Source organism: Marmota marmota, unplaced genomic scaffold (assembly GCF_001458135.2).
Source record: "Marmota marmota marmota unplaced genomic scaffold, marMar, whole genome shotgun sequence".
Taxonomy (NCBI): Eukaryota; Metazoa; Chordata; class Mammalia; order Rodentia; family Sciuridae; genus Marmota; species Marmota marmota.
The window spans coordinates 1,863,741-1,883,240 of NW_026000171.1; the positions used below are offsets into that span (position 1 = coordinate 1,863,741).

A 19,500-nucleotide genomic window follows, 5' to 3' on the forward strand; every position below is an offset into this window, starting at 1 on the left:
ATATATATATATATATATATATATATATATATATATATATATATACACATACATATATAGTTGTTGTTGTTGTTTTAGTACCTGGGATTGAACTCAGGGGTACTCAATCACTGAGCCACATCCCCAGCCCTGTTTTGTAGTTTATTTAGAGACAGGGTCTCACTGAGTTGCTTAGCGCCTAGCTTTTGCTGAGGCTGGCTTTGAACTTGCTATCCTCCTGTCTCAGCCTCCCCAGTCACTGGAATTACAAGTGCGCCACCATGCCCGGCTGTAGCAATAATATTATTGAAACCATGCATTTTAAGTGATAATTATTTTTCTAATAACCATTAAAATATTTAAAATACCACAGTACTAAAAGCCAGCAGTCGGAGTAGGGAAATTCCAGAAAACAGTGCCACAGAATTTCTATCAACTCCAGCTCTTTGGGGGTCCCAGAATTTACTAGGTGCAGACCTCTGACCACAGGAGTGTTCAATCCATTGTTTTCCTCCCTGGATGGGGGACAGGGAAATCCTACCTTTGGTCAAGAAGTTGTTCTGATTTCCCAGAATCTTCTGGTTAGAATGTTTCCAGGTAAACAACATGTTCTTCTTCTGGGAAGCTGTGCAGGGCAGTTCCACTGAACCATCCACTTGGCCCATCACCATTTCCTTTCCCTGAGTGACCACTGGGAGCAGTGCTGGGTGAAACAGAAAGGGATCAGGCCTCTGTACTGCAATGCTTCATCTTAGCATTTCCCCACCTCCCAAACCCCAAGTGTGAGCACTTACCCAGTTGCAGTACCAGGAACAGTTGCCAAAAAGCAACTCCTTGGTTCATTTTAGCCTTGCTGAGGTATCAGGCAGGGGCCTGAATCATCAGGAACCTGAACCTGCAGAAATGGTAGAGACCAAGGGAGTTAATAATCATTAGTTACTAGGTATTCATTGGACCTGGGCATGCAGAGACCTCACTCTTCCTCAGGACCATTAATCCAGCCCAGGAAACCGGACTTGCTTATACCTCTAGTACATGCCACAAAATGCAATGCCTAGCTAGGCATGGTGGTACACGCCTGTAATCCCAGCAGCTTGGAAGGCTGAGACAGGAGGCTCATGGGTTCAAAGCCAGCCTCAGCAACTTAGCAAGACCCTAAGCAACTTAGTGAGATCCTACCTCAAAATAAAAAATAAAAAGAGCTGGGGGTGTGGCTCAGTGGTTAAATAGCTCTTCATTTTTCTAAATGGCTGAATAAAACTCCCTAGTGCCAAAAAACAAATGCAATGCCCTGGTTAATATTGGGTGATATTAGTAGCATAACGGCAATTTCTCTGGCCTGACTTAGCCTCACATCTCTCTCTCTCTCTCTCACTCACACACACACACACACACACACAAACACACAGAAATTAATGTATCCCTGGATATTATATAAAAATATGAATATATTATGTGTTTTATATTAATAAAAAATGTACTGTATTAAAAAATACAGGCTTAAGTATCAGGGCATTTATATAGAGTTGTAGTTTTCTAATAAAAGTATAATAGATTTCTTGGGAGAATTTGGAGAGAAAGTAACTACATTTGAATTTTTTCTTTGCTTAAGAAATATCCAGTTTTGAAAGTCTGTAGTATGAATGGGTTTTCTTGTTCTGTTGATTATTTGAGGCTTTTAACAAATAGTTCATGAAAGGAAATACTGGACTCAAGTAAAGAAAATCTCTTTTCAGTTGGATTTCTTGCCTGCTTAGACTTTAAAAATGTAAGCATGAATTGCCAATTTCACTTCATGTAAATTACACACACACACACACACACATGTTTATATATAAAATTTTATTTCACCTGTGAACTGTTAACTTTATCACTTCTACGGATGTCATTTTGTTTGTTTGTTTTTTGGTGTGGTCCTGGAGATTAAACCCACATGCCAGCAAGGCTCTGAGTGCCCTGAGCTTCATCCCTAACCCCAATGTTATAATTTTCAAATATACAATATGTTTCCAGATGTGCCTTGCATTCAGGCTGCCTTTTTCTCATTTTGATTTTGTTGCGTCTCCTGCCTGCTCGCCAAAAGCTTGGATGCATCAGGCCCACGTAGAATTGAAAGCAGAGGCATCCTGAGCTTTAAAGCATAAAAATTCAACATACCACATATTGAGGTGGAAAAAATAGTTCGCTTATTTATTTATTTTGGGTGGTGCTGGGGATTGAACCCAGAGCCCCACAGATGCTAGGCAAGAGCCCTATCACTGATCTACACTTGCAGACCCTGTATGGGTTTTTGTTTGTTTGTTTAAAAAAAAAAAAAAAAGAGGGGCTGGGGATGTGGCTCAAGTGGTAGCATGGTAGCACACTCCCCTGGCATGGGTGCGGCCTGGGTTCGATCCTCAGCACCACACACAAACAAAGATATTGTCTCTGCCGAAAACTAAAATGTAAATAAAATATTTTTTTAAAAAAGGTGGGGGGGAGGGAGTGAGCTGTTTGCCATTTGGGATTAGAAAAGGATTCCCAACAAAGGTGGCAAAGTCATGGGAAACACAACACAGAGTCAGGCTAGGATGCAAAGCTCTTGCTACTACTTGGGGCTGGACAATAGGAAATGACTGAAAAGGAAGAGACAAAGGGGTCCAAACAAGAGGCTGGGGTATGTCTGCTCTGTCTTTGCCCTGTGTGTGTTTTCTGGTAATCACTCTGTGTCTAACCTCTTCCTGCTCTGCCCCATCACAGCTCTGGTCAGGTGATTCCTTATCCACAGCTCAAGTCCTCGTTTGATTTCAGAAACAGCATTTCTACCTCTTTAGGACCCTTGCTTCTGTTACTAGTGTCTGTGTGCCTCAACACACTAGTTGCTTTCCTTAACCCTGTCCACATCTCTGTAAATAACCCTTTCTACAATCCTTTGAACCACCTGAAGCAGACTCTGTTTTCTTTTCTTTTTTTTTTTAATATTAATTTTTTTTTTGAGAGAGAGAGAGAGAGAGAATTTTTTAATATTTTTTTTAAGTTTTCGGTGGACACAACATCTTTATTTTCTTTTTATGTGGTGCTGAGGATTGAACTCAGCGCCCCGCACGCTACCGCTTGAGCCACATCCCCAGCCCCTAAATGTTCATTTTTTAGTTGTAGTTGGACACAAACCTTTATTTTATTTATTTATTCTTATGTGATGCTGAGCATCAAACCCAGGGCCTCGTACGTACTAGGCCAAGTGCTCTACTGCTGAGCCATAACCCCATCCCCCAGACTCTGTTTTCTTTTTTAAATATATTTTTTTTTCAGTTGTAGTTGGACACAATACCTTCATTTTATTTATTTATTTTTATGCGGTGCTGAGGATCGAACCCAGTGCCTCCCATGTGCTAGGCTGGTGCTCTACCACTGAGCCACAACTCCGTCCCCGGAGACTCTGTTCTCTTTAAGACACTAATATATAATTCTTTATAGGGGTCTGTTCTCTTTAAGACACTAATATATAATTCTTTATAGGGGTGTAGCACTCAGAGGCGGTGCTGGGGATTGCTCACCCTAATGAGGTTTGGGAGAAGACAAGAAAAGCCCTTTCCAGTTACTTAATCTGCCCAGAAGAAGAATTACCCAGTCAGGCAAGAGGCTTCCAGGAAAAGAGGGAGGGAGACTAGTCTCCAGTCACGCTAGTCACGGGTGAAGTTGTTTACAAGTTAACACAGGGCGTGGGAAGCATTTAGGGGAAGTCTGAGGTGAGAAGAGTAGGGTAGGCCTTAAATGTTGTTTCCACTGCCCCCCATCCCAGATTGATTGTGTCCTTGTGAGGAGAAGTTGAAGACGGACAATGTCTCCACTTGAGATTTCCTTCTCTGGGGTTCAAATTCAGCTTACCATGGTAAGATGCCTGAGGAAGGAGAGGAGTGTTCTCAGCCTTCCCTAGATGGTAGCCATTTTGTCTCTTCCCTCTCCACAACTCCAGGGTCTGTGCAGAAGGCCACCTCCTTCTTCTTCTAATTCCTTGCACAGCCCCATCTCAGTAAGGGTTCAGCTTAGTGGAAGAGGCTAGAGGCTGTGGGTTTCCAGCTGCTGTTCACTTTGGTGTTTTGGGCTTCCGCTGCCACCCTAGAGATCTGGCCTTTGATTCTCATATCCTCAGCGTCCCCAGAGAGGCACTTTACCTCAGTACAGTAGCATTCTGTGTACCATCACCTCTGGGAGAGACTAGGAGGGCTGACTGGTTGTGTATCTCCCCGCCCCGCCACCTTCCTGGTCTCTTGTCTCTCTCCCCCCTTCCCTCCCTCCCCCTTTCTCTCTTTGTTTCTCTCTATATATCCCTTTCTTTCCCTCCCTCTGCTTACACCTGTACATTTCTGATACTCTATTTCCCCATGCTTATGCCTCCTTTCAACTCCTGTGTGTGCCTCGTGCCAGGAACCTTTGGGCTCTCCTTCTCTTCTCACTTGGAGTTCTCCCTGCCTTTTCTCCTTTCTCATCCAGCTGCCACCAAGATCTAGTTCCTTCTATACTGTAAACAGGCGGCAAGGCTTCTTGCAGGAAAGCAAGCTTTTCACAGGCTTTGGTCTGTGGGTGGGCAAGGGAGATGGCTGCATGGTGGAAGGGACACAGTGGACAAAGGGAGGTGGGCAGATCATCTCAGAAGCACACAGAGGTCTCTGGGAGGACAGGAGGGAGGAAGGGAAGAAGAGAGAGACCCAGAGCAGCTGGTTAAAGCAACAGCCACTCTTCATACTGTACACAGGCTTGGATGAGTGGGTTCTTTGTTTCACAAATTCAAAGAACAAAATCTACGACACTAGGGTGAGAACAAAGTAACAGGATTTATTAGAGTAGTAGAAAGAAAGAAAGCAGAGTTCCTAAAGGGGAGGTGTGCCAATGGGTGTCTGTTGTCTCAAGGGTTTTTTGGGTTTGATCTCTCCCTAGAGTTGATTTGTGGGATAACAGGATTCAGAAAGGGGCCAATCAACTCTATTTTGTCCTCTCAGAAAGTCTAGAGAAAAGTGATGTCTAAGACTTAATTAGCACAAGAGTAGGAGTGAGGATTTGTTGGCACAAGAGGAAGTAACTTTTGTAGTTGTTAACAAACTGTCCTCGTGGCTAGGATCAGCTGAGATCAGAAGCCTTGGTTTCTCAGTCCTCTCTTCTTCCTTTCCTTCTCTGAGACCCATTTTATGGCTGCCTATGGATGGTCTTTCTGTCTCAATACAATCTACCATCACATGCAAAGCTCAGAGTCTTACAGAAAAGGTAGAACAGAGGCAAAGAAGTGAAGAAATTCTGGGAGGGAGCCAGACATGGTGGTCCATGCCTATAATACCAGCAGCTCTTGAGGCTGTGGAAGGAAGATTGCAAGTTCAAAGCCAGCCTCAGCAACTTAGTGAGGCCCTAAGCAACTTAGCGAAACCCTGTCTCAAAATAAAAAGGGTTGGGATGTGCTCAGTGGTTAAGTGCCCCTAGGTTCAATCCCTGGTACAAAAAAAAAAAAGTAAAAAGAACAAGAAATTCTGGAGGCAAGACATACACAGACAGCAGCAGACCAAATGAGAGACAAAGAGGGACCAGGACAGGGATGTGAACAAAATGGCAACACACACTGAGTTCCGCCAGGGCGCTTGAGGTTCCTTCCACCCTCACCCCCTGCCCCCCAGGGTGGGATAAGGAGGAGGCTGGGGAGAGGAAGAGGGCACAGCCCTACCACAGTGACAGTCTGTGGTCCCACAAGCACTTTTATCTTCCCCCTGTTGCCCCCAGTCAGCCCACTCAAGCCCAGCCGCAGAATGCCCGCCCCACATGGCACCCTGCGACTGCTGACTGGCTTCCTACAAACTTCCTAGATATATGACCCCTCTGAGGGACCCCTGTGGTTCAGTGGCTGCAACCTCCGCCATCCTCTCCTTTGCCTCAACGCCCACGTAGGGGGGGCCCGCTGTGCCCTCCTTCCTTCTCTTATCCCCCGAAAGAAGGGTACTGAACAGACGCTGGATCTTCAAGCCTTGCAAACCAGACCCTAACCCATTTAACTGTTCCCATCACCCAAGTATCCGGTTTCCCATCTGCATCAAAGTTATTTCATTCCACAAACATTTATTGGGTGTCTAAAATGTGCAGGACCTTTGACCACCCAACTCTCCTCAGTGTCACCCCACCATCATGACCAGGAACATGGCATGGGGCTGCTCTGAGGCTCTGCCTAGAACCAGATGATGGGGGCAGTTTTACTTAGAAGTAGACCAGACTGAAAGACTGAACATCTGTGAGCCTGTCCTCAGGAGCTCTTTCGTCTGCTCTTCAGGGGAGCCATTTTGTATCAGCCTACAGAATCTGACACAGCACACGAAATCTTCAAAACTTGAAAGAGCAGTGATCTCCACCATCGTTTTCTTTTCCCAGCCTTGTACTCCGAAACATGTGTCTTATAAGAGCAGGTCATTCAGGAAGAGCAATCCCACTCAGAGTGGATTATTTATTTATTTATTTTTGGTAACAGGGATTGAACCCAAAGGTGCTTAAGCACGGGGCCACATCCCCAACCCATTTTTTTGCATTTTATTTAGATACAGGGTCTCACTGAGTTGCTAAATGCCTTGCCAAGTTAGTGGGGCTGACTTTGAACTCACAAATCCTCCTGCCTCAACCTCCCAAGTCGCTCGGTAAAATCTTTGACTTATCAAAAATGGAACCTTTCTATTTTCAGGGATCAGACTGTACCCCAGGAGAACTCTTTCCCAGAACAAATCTATGAATTGAAGGCAGAGAACACCTGGCAGGCAGCAGGGCTTCAAAGCCGTGAGATCTCAGAAGGGATAGGCCTGAGGCTGCAGAGGTAGCAAGCTGGGTGGCGCAGGGCATCTCATCTTGAGGGTTCTTGGGTGAAGAACCCCATTAAGCCTGGGGTGGGGGCGGTCTGCAAATACTTTTCTCACTCTATCAGCCTCCAAAACCAATAATCTTAGAATCAATTTTTCTAATGACATAGTTACCTAAAAATACGATCTAACGCTTTTATAGCATTTCATATCTAAGAGCTCAGTTATGCACTTTTTGACAATTTGAGCTTTCCTGTTTTTTTAACCAAGCCAACTAAAGTACAAGCACCTTTAGATATATCAATCAAAAATCCTTAAATGCACAAAATTGGACAAAATCTTTAAAATACATATGAACACATACGATTTTTAAAAGGTCACATAGATCACGTGGCCTATGAAATGCTGCATGTATGATTTTTGGTGTGAATTTTTAGTGATTATATTATTGGGAAAATTGATTTTAGAATTGCCTCTAGACTAGATTCCACTTCTTATTGCCCTTTTCTTGCCTTTACCATTTTTCCTCTTTTAATTTCTTATTTATAGGTTTTCTACACCTTAATACTTATTTATTCTTTTTCATTGCCCCCTCACCCCTCCTTAGGTCTTTTCTTCTCTTTGGTCTTCCCGTCTTCACCTCCTCCACTGCCCCATGAGTAGTTGCCTTCCACTGCCTTTCTCGGCTGTTTACTCTCTGATCTTGTGATTCTAGTCAATACCCCTCTGGAGAGTACCTCAGTGCCCTTCTTATGTTCTGGGCACTGAGCTATGCCTGGTACAGAGGCAAAAAGCAGTATGGCTTAGTCCTGGCCTCTTGAAACTCACAGTTCCAGTGGGACATCACTGCTTATGACCAGTTCTGAGAGAAATGCAAAAGAAGGTATCCCGGGTTGTGAGCACAGGACCGAGAGCCCAGCACATTCCGCTGCACCTGCGCCACATTCACCTCCCCTTCCCAGCTCCCTGAAAAGAAATGAAGTTGAGTGAGCCTCTCTTACCTCTGGACCTGTCTTTCTTCCACTCTGCTTCTTGCACAGATATGTCTATGTAAGGGCCTGGAGCTCTGTAACCAGGAGCCCAGTGGGGAGAGGGCTTTGTTTCCTCGGTGGAGAGGAACTTAAATAAAGAGACAGGAAGAACCCTTGTAGCGAGGCTTCTCTACCACCCAGGCTTGGGCCAACCCCCAACGTCAGGGAAGATGTCAGAGTGAAAATGCCAAAGTCATGGGAAAATTTTAAGCAGAATCAGGCCGGAGCCCATAGTGCCACTGTCACTGTTGAGAGGCAAGAAAAGACTCCCTCAATGATGCAGCCAGATCTGGTGGGGCTTCAGGGAAAGAAGTGAGAAGCACTTGTGAGCTTACGGTTTCCCTACACTGATAACACTACTAGTTCAGCTTGCAACACCAATAATTAATACAGTGCTATCACTTACCACTTTGTAACTCCCTTTTGGGGGGGAGGCAGTTACAGCGATTGCATCCAGGAGTACTTAACCACTGAACCCATCTCCAGCCCTTTTTAGTTTTTATTTTAAGATAGGGTCTCACTAAGTTGCTGAGGCTGGCTTTGAACTTGAGATCCTCCTACCTCAACCTCCTGGGCCACTGGGATTATAGGTATGCTCCACTACACCGGCCACTGCTCTTATGCAACTTCTCTTTTCACAACATATTGTACTTAAGAGTTGTGTTAATAAAATTAACATTTACTGCTTCATCAAGGGCATTCTTCAGTAAAACTGGCATTATTATTATTTTTTCTTTTTTTATTGCAAGTGCCTGGTTTGGTGCCACTGCTTTGATTTGTGCTAAGGCAGCAGTTTTATCCAGATTGCTTTTGCAACATCATTATGATGTCAACACAATTACAAAGAATAGCCAGTCACTTTTATAAAAATAGTTTGAACTTGAAGATACCCTGAAAGGTATCAGGATCTCCCAGAAGTCAATAGGCCACCACACTTACACTTTGAGAATGAGGACTCCATGTAATTTTTATTCATTCTTCAGGTTTTAGCTATCACTTCACTTGTCCCCCAAGTCTGTTTTCTCCTTCCCTTGTAATAGAGCCCTCATTTTTAGCTGACCTCATATATATATATANATATTTTATTTAGATACAGAGTCTTGCTAAGTTGCTTAGAGCCTTGCTAAATTGCTGAAGCTGGCTTTCAACTCACAATCCTCCTGTCTTAGTCTCCCAGGCCTCTGGAATTATAGGCATACACCACTGTGCCCAACAAAAATAAATAAATAAATACTTTTTTTGTAAAGAGGTCTTGCTATACTGCCCAGCTGTTCTCAATTCCCTAGGCTTGAGTGATTTTCCTGCCTTGGCCTCCATAGTAGCTGGGACTACAGGCATGCACCACCATGCCCAGCTTTAGATACATAGAATTAATAGATATTTCCCAGCTTCCCTTGCAGCAGGGAGGTGACCAAATAACTTATTTTCATTAGTAAATATAAATGAAAGCGTTAGGCCATGCGTCGTGTCACATACCTATAATCCCAGTGACTTGGGAGGCTGAGGCAGCAAGATTGCAAATTCAAGGCCAGCCTGGGCAACTTAGCAAGACCCTGTCTCAAAATAAAAAATTAAAAAAGGCCTGGGATATAGCTCAGTGATTAAATGCCCCTGGGTTCAATCCCCTGCCGGGTTTCTGTTCTCGAGACTAAAAGGCTCAGGGGTCACTCCAGTTAAACTGGGCTAACTGGGCTACACGAAATAACCACACAAGAGACACAAATACCTTTTTCTTTGGGGTCGCTCTGACGGCTCCTCTGACCTTAAGGGTCCACAGGAAGAGAGAGAGTGAGAGCACACACTGACCCCTTTTATTGAGGAGAATTTATTTAAATGAGGCAAGGGGTCAGGTTTCAGGGGGCTGAGTGTCTTCATAATGTCCACTGTCAGCAGGTTGAATGACACCTGGGTAGGCCACACCCAAGGGCACAGTAAGAGAAGGGGACACATACAAGGCACTTCCATGGAAGATTCTATCCTAAACAGGGAAAGGGGTTATATTACAAAGGAACAGGTGAGCATAGCTTCACCCATGGGGCTGTAGGAAGGCACACCCATGCACGAGACACCGACCCTCGCACCCAAGAAGGGTGCCACATTTCTGTGACTGAGAGCCTCAGCACCCAGCCGGGGAGTGTAACTCAGTTACATGTAAGGTTGACCTCCCACAAACCCCAGTACCAGAAAAAAAAAAGAAAGAAAGAAAAATATTAGGTGCAACCTCTGGGTTGTTCCTTGAAAGAAGCCAACTATGGGGGCTGGGGTTGTGGCTCAGCGGTAGAGCGCTAACCTCGAGGTGCGAGACCCTGGGTTCGATCCTCAGCACCACATACAAAAATAAGCAAGTGAAATAAAAGTGTTGTGTCCAACTACAACTAAGAAAAAAGAAAAGAAAGAAAGAAGCCAACTATGGATATCCCTTCCTAAGGCTTTCTCCTTGAAGGCTGGGCAGAATAGGAATACCAGTCCTATAGCTTACAGCCAGTCTTCCCTCATTTACATTACCTAGCAGCCTCCTGTAGGCGTTTAAGTTTGTGTCCTCTGCTCTAGTCTAAACCTCTCCAATCATTCGTTCATATATTGAACAAGTGTTAAGTGTCTCCCAGTGCAAAGAACTCTGCTAGATGCTGGGGATGTGATGTTGGGTATAACAGATATTTCACCCAAGCTCTGGCTTCTGACATGAACACTAAACAATGAATTATTTCATTATGAGTAGCCAAGTGCTACAAAGGGAGAAGCCCAGAGTACTGGGAGAGCTTATCACAAGGAAGCCTTATTTCAACTGAGTGAAGTGTATTGTAATCATTGTGAGTTTGGGTTCCACTACAAGTGAAAGAAAATCAAAATGAAGCTGGTAGTGGTGACATGTGCCTGTAACTCCAGCTACCAGGAAGGCTGAGACAGGAGTATCTTGAGTTCAAAGCCAACCTCAGCAACTTAGTAAGGCCCCAAGTAACTTAGAGAGATCCTGTCTCTAAAAAAAATTTAAAAAGAGCTGGATGTGGCCCAGTGGTTAAGTGTCCCTAAGTTCAATCCCTGGTATAAAAAATATAACAATAATTGTAGAAGTTCAAATGAGACTGTAATTTATTTCCCACATGAAAGAAGTTTGAAGGCAGGTGTTTCAGAGATGAGGAAGCACCATGCCATACCCTAGCCCCAGGATCTGGGTTTGTTTAAATCCCTGTAACTTCTATGATCATGACTTCCAAAGTTTGAGAAGGCTACCAAATTTCCTTGGCTGGAATGCGTTTCCTTTATGATAAGATCTCTCAGTACCTAGTGCTTCTCCCTTCTTAGTACTTGTCCACTCAAATGGAATGACTCACTGTTTAGTGTCTATCTCACTAAACAAGATCATAGTAACTGTATCTCCCTTTGTACTCTACCCTCAGCAAACTAGCAAAGCAGCTTGGCCACCTGGTAGATGCTCAGTACTTATTAAATGCTTTTTTTCCTCTCTCTCTCTTTCTCTTTCTCCCTTTCTTTCTTTTTAGGTACTGGAGATTTAACCCAGGGGCACTCTATCACTGAGCTATATAGCCCCAGCTCATTTTTATTTTTATTTTGAGACAGGGTCTCTAAGTTGGCAAGGCTGATCTCAATCAACCTTGTGATCCTCTTGCCTCAGCCTCCTGAGTTATTAGGATTATTCACCCTGGCTATAGATAAGACTGGCAGGATAATGTGATACAGGGAGAGTTTTGGGATAAGAAGACAGTCCATAAGGAGGAATCCTAACTTGTTGCTTCTGGGTCGGCTGGAGTTATAAGCAGGATTCGATGGCCCAACTGGTGGGTCACCTGGGGTTTGAGTCAAGGTTTTAATACGAATTCAGAATGTGAAATTGACCTTGTTGTTGTTGTTGATTTGGTAGCAGAGCTGTTAACTGATCAACTTCCCTTATCTCTCCTGCCCTCCATTCTCTGACCCTTTAAATTAAATTTGGGACATCCTAGAATTTTTCTCTTATCAACATGTTTGTGCAATCATCACCACCATCTATCTCTGGAACTTTTTCATCTTTCCCAACTAAAGTTTGGCACTCATTGAACACTCCTCATTCTCCCTCAGTTCCTGGCTATTGAATACTTTTTTTTTTAATTTTTTTAGTTGTAGTTGGACACAATACCTTTATTTTTTTTTATTTGTTTTTATTTTTATGTGGCGCTGAGGAACGAACCCAGCACTTTGCATGTGCTAGGCGAGTGCTCTACCGCTGAGCCACAACCTCAGCCCCTTGAATACTTCTTGAAGGAATGAATAAAGACTACCTTAGCAGAGGTCACAGTATAATCAACTTCAGGAGCCAGGTAATATAAATTTAAAAAGCTGGCTCGGGCTGAGGGTTTAAGCTCAGCCCTCACCTGGCATGAGTGAGTCCCTAGGTTTGGTTCCCAGTACTGCCAAAGAAAAAGGAGAAAAAAAAAAAAAAAAGCCAGGCATGATGATGTACGCCTACAATCCCAGTGGCTCCTGAGGCTAGAACAGGAGGATGGCGAGTTCAAAGTCAGCCTCAGCAATTTAGTGAGGTATTGAGCAACTCAGTGAGATCATGTCTTTAAATAAATTGTTTTTAAAAAGGGCTGGGATGTGCCTCAGTGGTTAAGCACCCCTGGGTTAAAAAAAAAGAAAGAAAGAAAGACAAACAAAGGAGGTTCATTACTATAAACAAGAGGGAGGGTAGGGACTGAGACAAACTGAAGAATACCACCTCATCTAGTAAGTGCAGCTGCCACCTATGTAGCCCCAGTCAAGTAATACCAAAGTTGAAGTAATACCAAAATGTGAACCCAGAGTTGCCAGCTCTATCAAAATTTGTATAGAAAATGGAAAACCAGACCTTCATATAGTATCTCCTCATTTTAATGTTGGCAATGAATTTAATCTTGTTTTAACACTGAGCACTTCAAACAAAGCTTTCCCAGGGCTGGCTCTAGCTTCAGATCCACCAGTTTGCAACCTATGGTGGACTTGTAAAAGCCTTCCAGCTCTGTGTCTGTATCTTCTGCAATTGTCTATGCAGATGGGTTCCTAGGAGTCAACAGACTCCAAGAATCTGGCTTACCCTTCAGGCTTTCCAAAGAGGAAAAAAAAAAAAAAAGGAAGAGAGAGAGAGAGAGAGAGAGAGAGAGAGAGAGAGAGCGCAAGTTCATAATGAACATTTAGCTGTGTTATTCTTTGTGTGGTTATATATTTTATTTAATCCCACAAAGTAATAGGGCATAGATATCATTTTCCAGACCATACAGATGGGAAAACTGTGACACAAAGAGTTCATAATTCTAAAAACTTGGGAGGCTGAGGAGGAGGATTGCAAATTTAGGGCCAACCTGAGCAACTTAGCAGGAGACACGGACTCAAAATAAAGTAAAAAAAGTTGGGCATGAAAAAAAAAAAGTTGGGCATGGCAGTACATGCCTATGATTCCAACCACTTAGGAGGCTGAGGCAGGAGGATCACAAATTCAAGAACAGCCTCAGCAATTTATCGAGGCCCTAAGCAACTTAGACCCTGACTCAAATAAATAAATAAATAAATAAATAAAGTAAAAATGGGCTGGGAATGTAGCTCAGTGATAGAGTACCCCTACATTCCTACATCCAATCACCAGTACTACACTCAAAAAACTTGGAACTTGGGTGTAGCTCAATGGTAGGTTGCTTGACTAACATTTATAAGGCCCCAGATTGGATCTCCAACATTGAAAAAATAAAAGAAAAAAAAAAAGGAAAAAGAAAACAAATTGCTGAAGGTCACAGAGCTTGTAACCATAACTGGTAGAACTGGGATTTGAATTTATCTATTTGGATTCCAGTCCCTGGATTGTGCCCCTCATCACATTTGCCTCTCCTCTGCACTCAGAAAAGCAAATGGGAGGTGGGAACGGAATGGGGAAATGCAGGAGAGTGATATTGGCCAAATTATATAGTTATATTGTGTGCATGCATGACTATGTAACAACAAATCCCATCAATATGTACAACTATAACGCAACAATTTTGAAAATGTGGGAAAAAACAAAGAAAGGTGAAAATTATGGCTAAGAGAAGTCTTTTCCCATAGCAAGAGAGTGGGTTGAAGCCATTGGCCTCATCTGGGGCTTCTGAGACTTAGTATCACCATATCCTCACCTCTATAGAACCTTTTCCCATTTTAAAAAATTTCTTTTTTAATTGTACGTAACACAATACCTTTATTTAATTTATTTATTTATGTGGTGCTGAGAATTGAACCCAGTGTCTCACACATGCAAGGCAAGTGCTCTACTGCTGAGCCACAACCCCAGCCCCCATTTTCCCATTTTTAAAACACTTTCAATATGGAATCTAAACATTTACATTGAGGTTATAGCTCAGAGGTAGAGCACTAGTTCATAATGTGCAAGGCCCAGGATTTAATCCTAATAATAAGAAGAAGTTAAGAATAGAATGGTGGTTATCAGAAGCTGGGAGAGTAGGGCTGAGGAAGGGATAAGAAAAGTTGATCAATGAGTACAAGTTACAGTTAGGAAGAGTAATCCTGGTGTGCTATTGCACAGTAGGGTGACTATAGAGAACAATAATGAACTGTACACTTAAAGACGCTAGAAAAAAAGGATTTTGAAAGTTTTCCTGGGGCTGGGGATGTGGTTCAAGCGGTAGTGCGCTCGCCTGGCATGCGTGCAGCCCGGGTTCAATCCTCAGCACCACATACAAAGATGTTGTGTCCGCTGAAAACTAAAAAAAATAAATATTCAAAAAAAATTCAAAAAAAAAAAAGAAAGTTTTCCCCACTTATGGGGAATGATGGATATGTTTAACCTGCTTTAAGCATTACATCATGCAAACATGTATCGTAACATCACTAATGTATACAATTTTTATGTTTTTATATACTAGTTAAAAAATAATACTGGGGGTGTACCTCAGTGGTAGAGCACTTGCTTAGCATATATGAGGCCTTGAGTTTGATCCCCAGCACTGCAAAAATAAATAAATAAATAAATAAATAAGATTTTTTAAAAATGCACTCTAACATACATTTTTTTCCATTTATTTATTTATTTATTTTTTGGTGGTGCATGCAAGTCAGGCACTCTACCAACTGAGCTATATCCCCACCCTTAACATACACTTTTGCACAACAAACTTCTTTTGGTAATATTGCTATTCTCATTTCATGGATGTAACTAAAGTTTAACAATCTGCCCCATTACATGATGGTAAGCATGGAGCATGGGGCTTTCCCGTGGTCTGGTGAAGAGCTATTTTTTTGCTGTATGTATTCTGTGTCTTCAGGCTGGAGGAGGGGGAGTAGGCCAAGAAGAGAAAGAAGAAAATGGTAAGCAAAGGGACTCCAGCATGGTGGGAGGCTACAGAGTGCAGAAAACAGTTTATCAGAGAACGCAAAAGATAGCAGCAGAGTAGGGAGGTTGGGGGAACCAGGTGCAGCCTTCGGTGACCTCCTTACCAGGGTCATCTGCAACTGCACTGACACACTCTGCAAAGGGGCTGGAGTTGGGACTAGGAGGTGGAGAAGGGTTGCAGAAGCTATTCCCTGGGAGGCAGAGTCTAGCAGGGCCAACCCACCTCCCCCTACCCACATTCTCCCAAGTTTCATAATTTTTTCTCCTTTCTTTCTGTTTTTTTCTTCAGTTATGGTTCTCTAAATTGCCCTGATTGATCTCCATTTTGACATCTTCCTACCTCAACCTTCCAAGCAGCTGGATTTATAATTATAACCATGTGCCACTGTGTCTGGCCTCCATGACCACTTTCTGCAACTCTCAAAGTATAGTGCCTGGGCTTCCCCCACCCCATGGAAGGTTAGAACTGTCACATCTCAGAGCCCAGCCTGGGCTCAGCCAGCTGACACCTGCAGCCCCTGGAGAAACTGTCAGCCTCAGAGTGGAGTAAATAAAACCTGTCCCACCCCAACCCCATTCCCTTCAAAGGAGGAACTCCATTTTGTGGTGGGCCTGAACAAAGAAACCTAAGCCCTTTGCTCTTCTTCTTTGTAGAAGAATAGCAGAACCCTAACACTTCTGACTGATGGAGGATGTAGGGCAGGGCAATTTCTGGGCCTGCCTAGACTCCTGCCCTGTCCCATGGAGCTGAGACCAGTTCAGGGGCAGGATAGACACTGGCAAAAGTCTGACTGCACAAAATACTGCTTCCTGCCAGACACACTTGGCTTGCCAAGTTCTTGTACCTCTGTTTACTGCCAGAACATGTGAATAGTAGACAATGGAGGAGGCTGTCCATGAAAAGACTGGGGATAGCTGGGAATGGTGGCACATGCTGCTTAGGAGGCAGGAGAATTCCAACTTTCAGGCCATTCTGGACAACTTAGGATAAAACAAAATGATGAAGCTCAGGGGTAGAGCCTTTGCCTTGCATGGGCCAGGTTCTGGGCTCCATCCTCAGTACCAAAAAAAAAAAAAAAAAAAAAAATTACACGATGAGCTTGAGTGTTGTGACACATACCTTTAATTCCAACCAGTTGGGGGGCTGAGACAGGAGGATCTCAAGTTTGAGACCAGCCTCAGCAACTTAGTGAGGCCCTGTCAGTCTTTACCACTGACAGTACTTTGTGCAATTAGACCTGTGGCCTGAGCAACTTACTGAGACCTGAACTAAAAATAAAAAATAAAAAGGGCTGAGGATGTTGTTCAGTGGTTAAGCACACCTGAGTTCAATCCCTGGTACCAAAATAAATAAATAAAGGAATAAGTGATGAGAAAGTGGTAACTTTCATCTTGTCCACTCTATCCCTCAGGAGGAAGCCAGTTGCTATGTCATGAGAGGCTGTGTGGGAAGACTTTGAGGCCTCTGGCCCTCAGCCACCTGAGTGAACCTTTTTGTAGGCAGATATTCTAACCCCATCAAGCCTTCAGATGACCACTGGCTTGGCCACATCTTGGCAGTAATCTCATGAGAGACCCATTACTGAAATTACTCAACTAAGCCACTCCTGATTCCTGACTGTGTGAGATAATGTTTATTCTTTTGAATTATTAAGTTTTGGGGTAATTTGACAATAGATAACTAATACACTCCCTTTCTACTTAAGGACCTGAGATGATTCCCCACCCATTCTCCCACCGAAGCACTTGAGCTCCTTAACTCCTAATGTCTCTTCCTGTCCAGGCCTCCCTTCCAGAACACTGGTTTACAGAAATCCTGGTCTGTGTGGTGTAGCGCAGTGGTAGACCATGTGTCTAGCATAGCATACATGAGGCCCTGGGTTCAATCCTCAACACTCCAGTTAAAAAAGAAAGGAAATGCCAAATGAATTAACTCTTCTCTCTGGAGGCCTTAGGAGGCCCCCCAAAGAGCTGGAGATTATCCTCCTGGCTGGAGAGTGGGGTTTTGTAGGGAGAAGGTGGAAGAGTCAGGGATGTCACTCTCTAGGAGAGGCCTCAGGAGAAACATTGTATGCACAAGCCCTCGGGCCCCCTCTTCCTTCCGTCCTTTATTTTCTCTTTCTGGGAGGTGGAGCAACAAGGTGGTCCAGCACTCCCCTTCTGTCCCTTCATGAAAGAGCATGGGGAAGTCCCTGCATGAGCCCCAGCGAGTCTTTGATGATTCCTCTCATAAGCCCAAAGGGCATAGAATGTTATATAGTAGAAAGGAAAAAAGCCACCCACAGAACTTTCCAGGAAACCACTGCCCTGTGAAAGCATGGGGCTTCCACTAAGGCTGTAGAGAATAGGGTCCTGTGGCAGAGCTGTGGAATGTCCTCAGCAGCTCCCCCCACCCCACAGCAGGTGGTGGGAATGATGCTCTGGAGACTTTCAAAGAAACCCTCAGGATTTTGTTTTAGTGTGATCATCCCTGGCAAGTGCTACAACTTCCTCCTCTCTGTGCAGCTGTTTCTCCACCTGAGGCAAAACAAGAATCACCACCACCATCTTGAGGCTCAAAACATCAGACTACCTCAAATGATTCATTATTCAGGCTTCGGAGGGTGGACCCCTTTCCCTAAGGCTTCACACAGAACGATGGTGTCACTCTCTCCATTCTCCGACCCCAAGTCTGTGGTTATTGTATCTCCTATCTCCACAGAGACAGTCTTCAACCTCATTATTTGTCCCTTCATGTCACTTTGCACATGGCATACAGGTTCAGAGCAACAACCAAAAAGGCAGTTTGTCAACAGCAGTGCATATGCCACTATGTACCTCCCACTCCTGCAGGCTCCCCACGATTTGCTTTCAATATTTTGTTCTCCTGTAGAGGGCTAAAGTTCCCTGATAGACAGAGCTGTCTGCAACCAAAATTTAGGGCCTCTACCCATTACAAATGGTGAGACGATATGCCATGGGCTGAGGCCCAGTGTGCTATGTTAAAAAGGCCAACTATATGGTCCAGAGGCTCTCTCCAAGAAAGACAGAGAGGAGCACAAATGGGCATGGGGGTCTTCAATATCATTATTGGCATAACCAGAACAGGCCCACTTTTTCCTTCATTCAATAATAGAAATTCAGACAAGTACATTGCATATGAAGAGCACTTCACAGTTTTCAAAGTTCTTTTATTATTCCATATTCACAACCCATTTTGGTGGGTTGTTATCATTATCCCTTTTATTTTTCTTTTTGAAATAAGTCTCACTATGTTGCCCAAGCTGGCCCCAAACTCCTGGACTTAAGCAATCGGGCTGTCTTAGCCTCCTCCGTAGCTGGGGCTACAGACACGTGACAGCACCCAGCCATTATCCCATTTAATAGGTGAGAAAACTGAGGCTCTAGGAGATTGGTGACAGTCACATCAGCAGAACCAGAATGAGAAGCCAGGGCTCCTTACTCTCACAGCTTCAGCAACAGCCAGTTGCCTAGATGCTGTTTTTCCTCCCCTTTGTCAAACTTGCATGATAACTCTGCAAGGGTCAGGGCTGTATCTCCTAAAACAAGCAGTTCGGTTCCTCTCCTGCAAGGTGTATAGGACATGCGAGAGCTGTTGGGTGTACAGAGAATATGCATACCACAAAGCAGTGCCTGCACACCCTGTTGATCTGTGCCCTGCTTTATTCACTGCAGTGTGAAATCTCATAGTCGGCCCAGTGACCTCCTGTGGGGTGTAACAAGCAGTGACCACTGGGTGGCAGTGTGTTCTCATGCCTGGGACTAGAAAAGTGGCCAGGGCTAAGGTATGTGGGGGTGGGGCAGAGGTAGGAACTTCAGCCAACTGCCTAGAAAGGTTGTGAGAGACCCGCTGTCCTCCTGGAGGGCTTGACACGGCAGGGTTCCTGTGTGTGCTCGTGCGTGCGTGCGTGTGTGTGCGAGTGTGTGCGCGCGCGCGAGCGCGCATACGTGCCTGTGGCCGCGCGTTCCTCTGCTGCAGCCAGGGGGCCTAGAGCAAGTACTGAAATGCAGCTGAGCATGGGGTGGGCCAGAGGCACAAAAATCTAAAGGAATTTTAGGGCAGCCAGCACAATGTGGGCGGAAGGACGGAGGAGGGGGCTATAGAGGTAAGAGAGGGCTTTTTGGAGCTTTAGAAAGATGATTACCCAGGAGAGAGAACAAGAAAGAGACCAAGGAAGAAACACAGCGGTCAGAAACAGAAAAGGGGAAGATGAGGGAGATTGGCTGGAGAAAATAGGTTAGGAGGCTGGCTGGGGTGGGAGAAGGGAGCCTCTAGAGGCCTCTAGAGGCTGAGGAGAGATTGGAACCTTCACTGGACAAGAAAGAGCCAGACTCAGGC

At 44.3% G+C, this 19,500-nt stretch overlaps 1 protein-coding gene across 4 annotated transcripts in view; it reads right to left on the bottom strand.

The window, feature by feature from the left end:
* The window catches only part of Cd4 (CD4 molecule), a 32,057-nt gene extending 24,127 nt beyond the window's left edge, over positions 1-7,930 (bottom strand). For all 4 annotated transcript variants that reach the window (XM_015500683.2, XM_015500682.2, XM_048787594.1 and 1 more), the window contains exons 1-3: positions 7,781-7,930; positions 774-874; positions 521-682 (exon numbers count right to left, since the gene is read on the bottom strand). In XM_015500683.2, coding sequence (XP_015356169.1) covers positions 521-682; positions 774-822 — 211 coding nt within the window. In that variant the 5' untranslated portion in view covers positions 823-874; positions 7,781-7,930. The remainder of the gene's footprint in view (positions 1-520; positions 683-773; positions 875-7,780) is intronic.
* Positions 7,931-19,500: the final 11,570 nt, after the last annotated feature.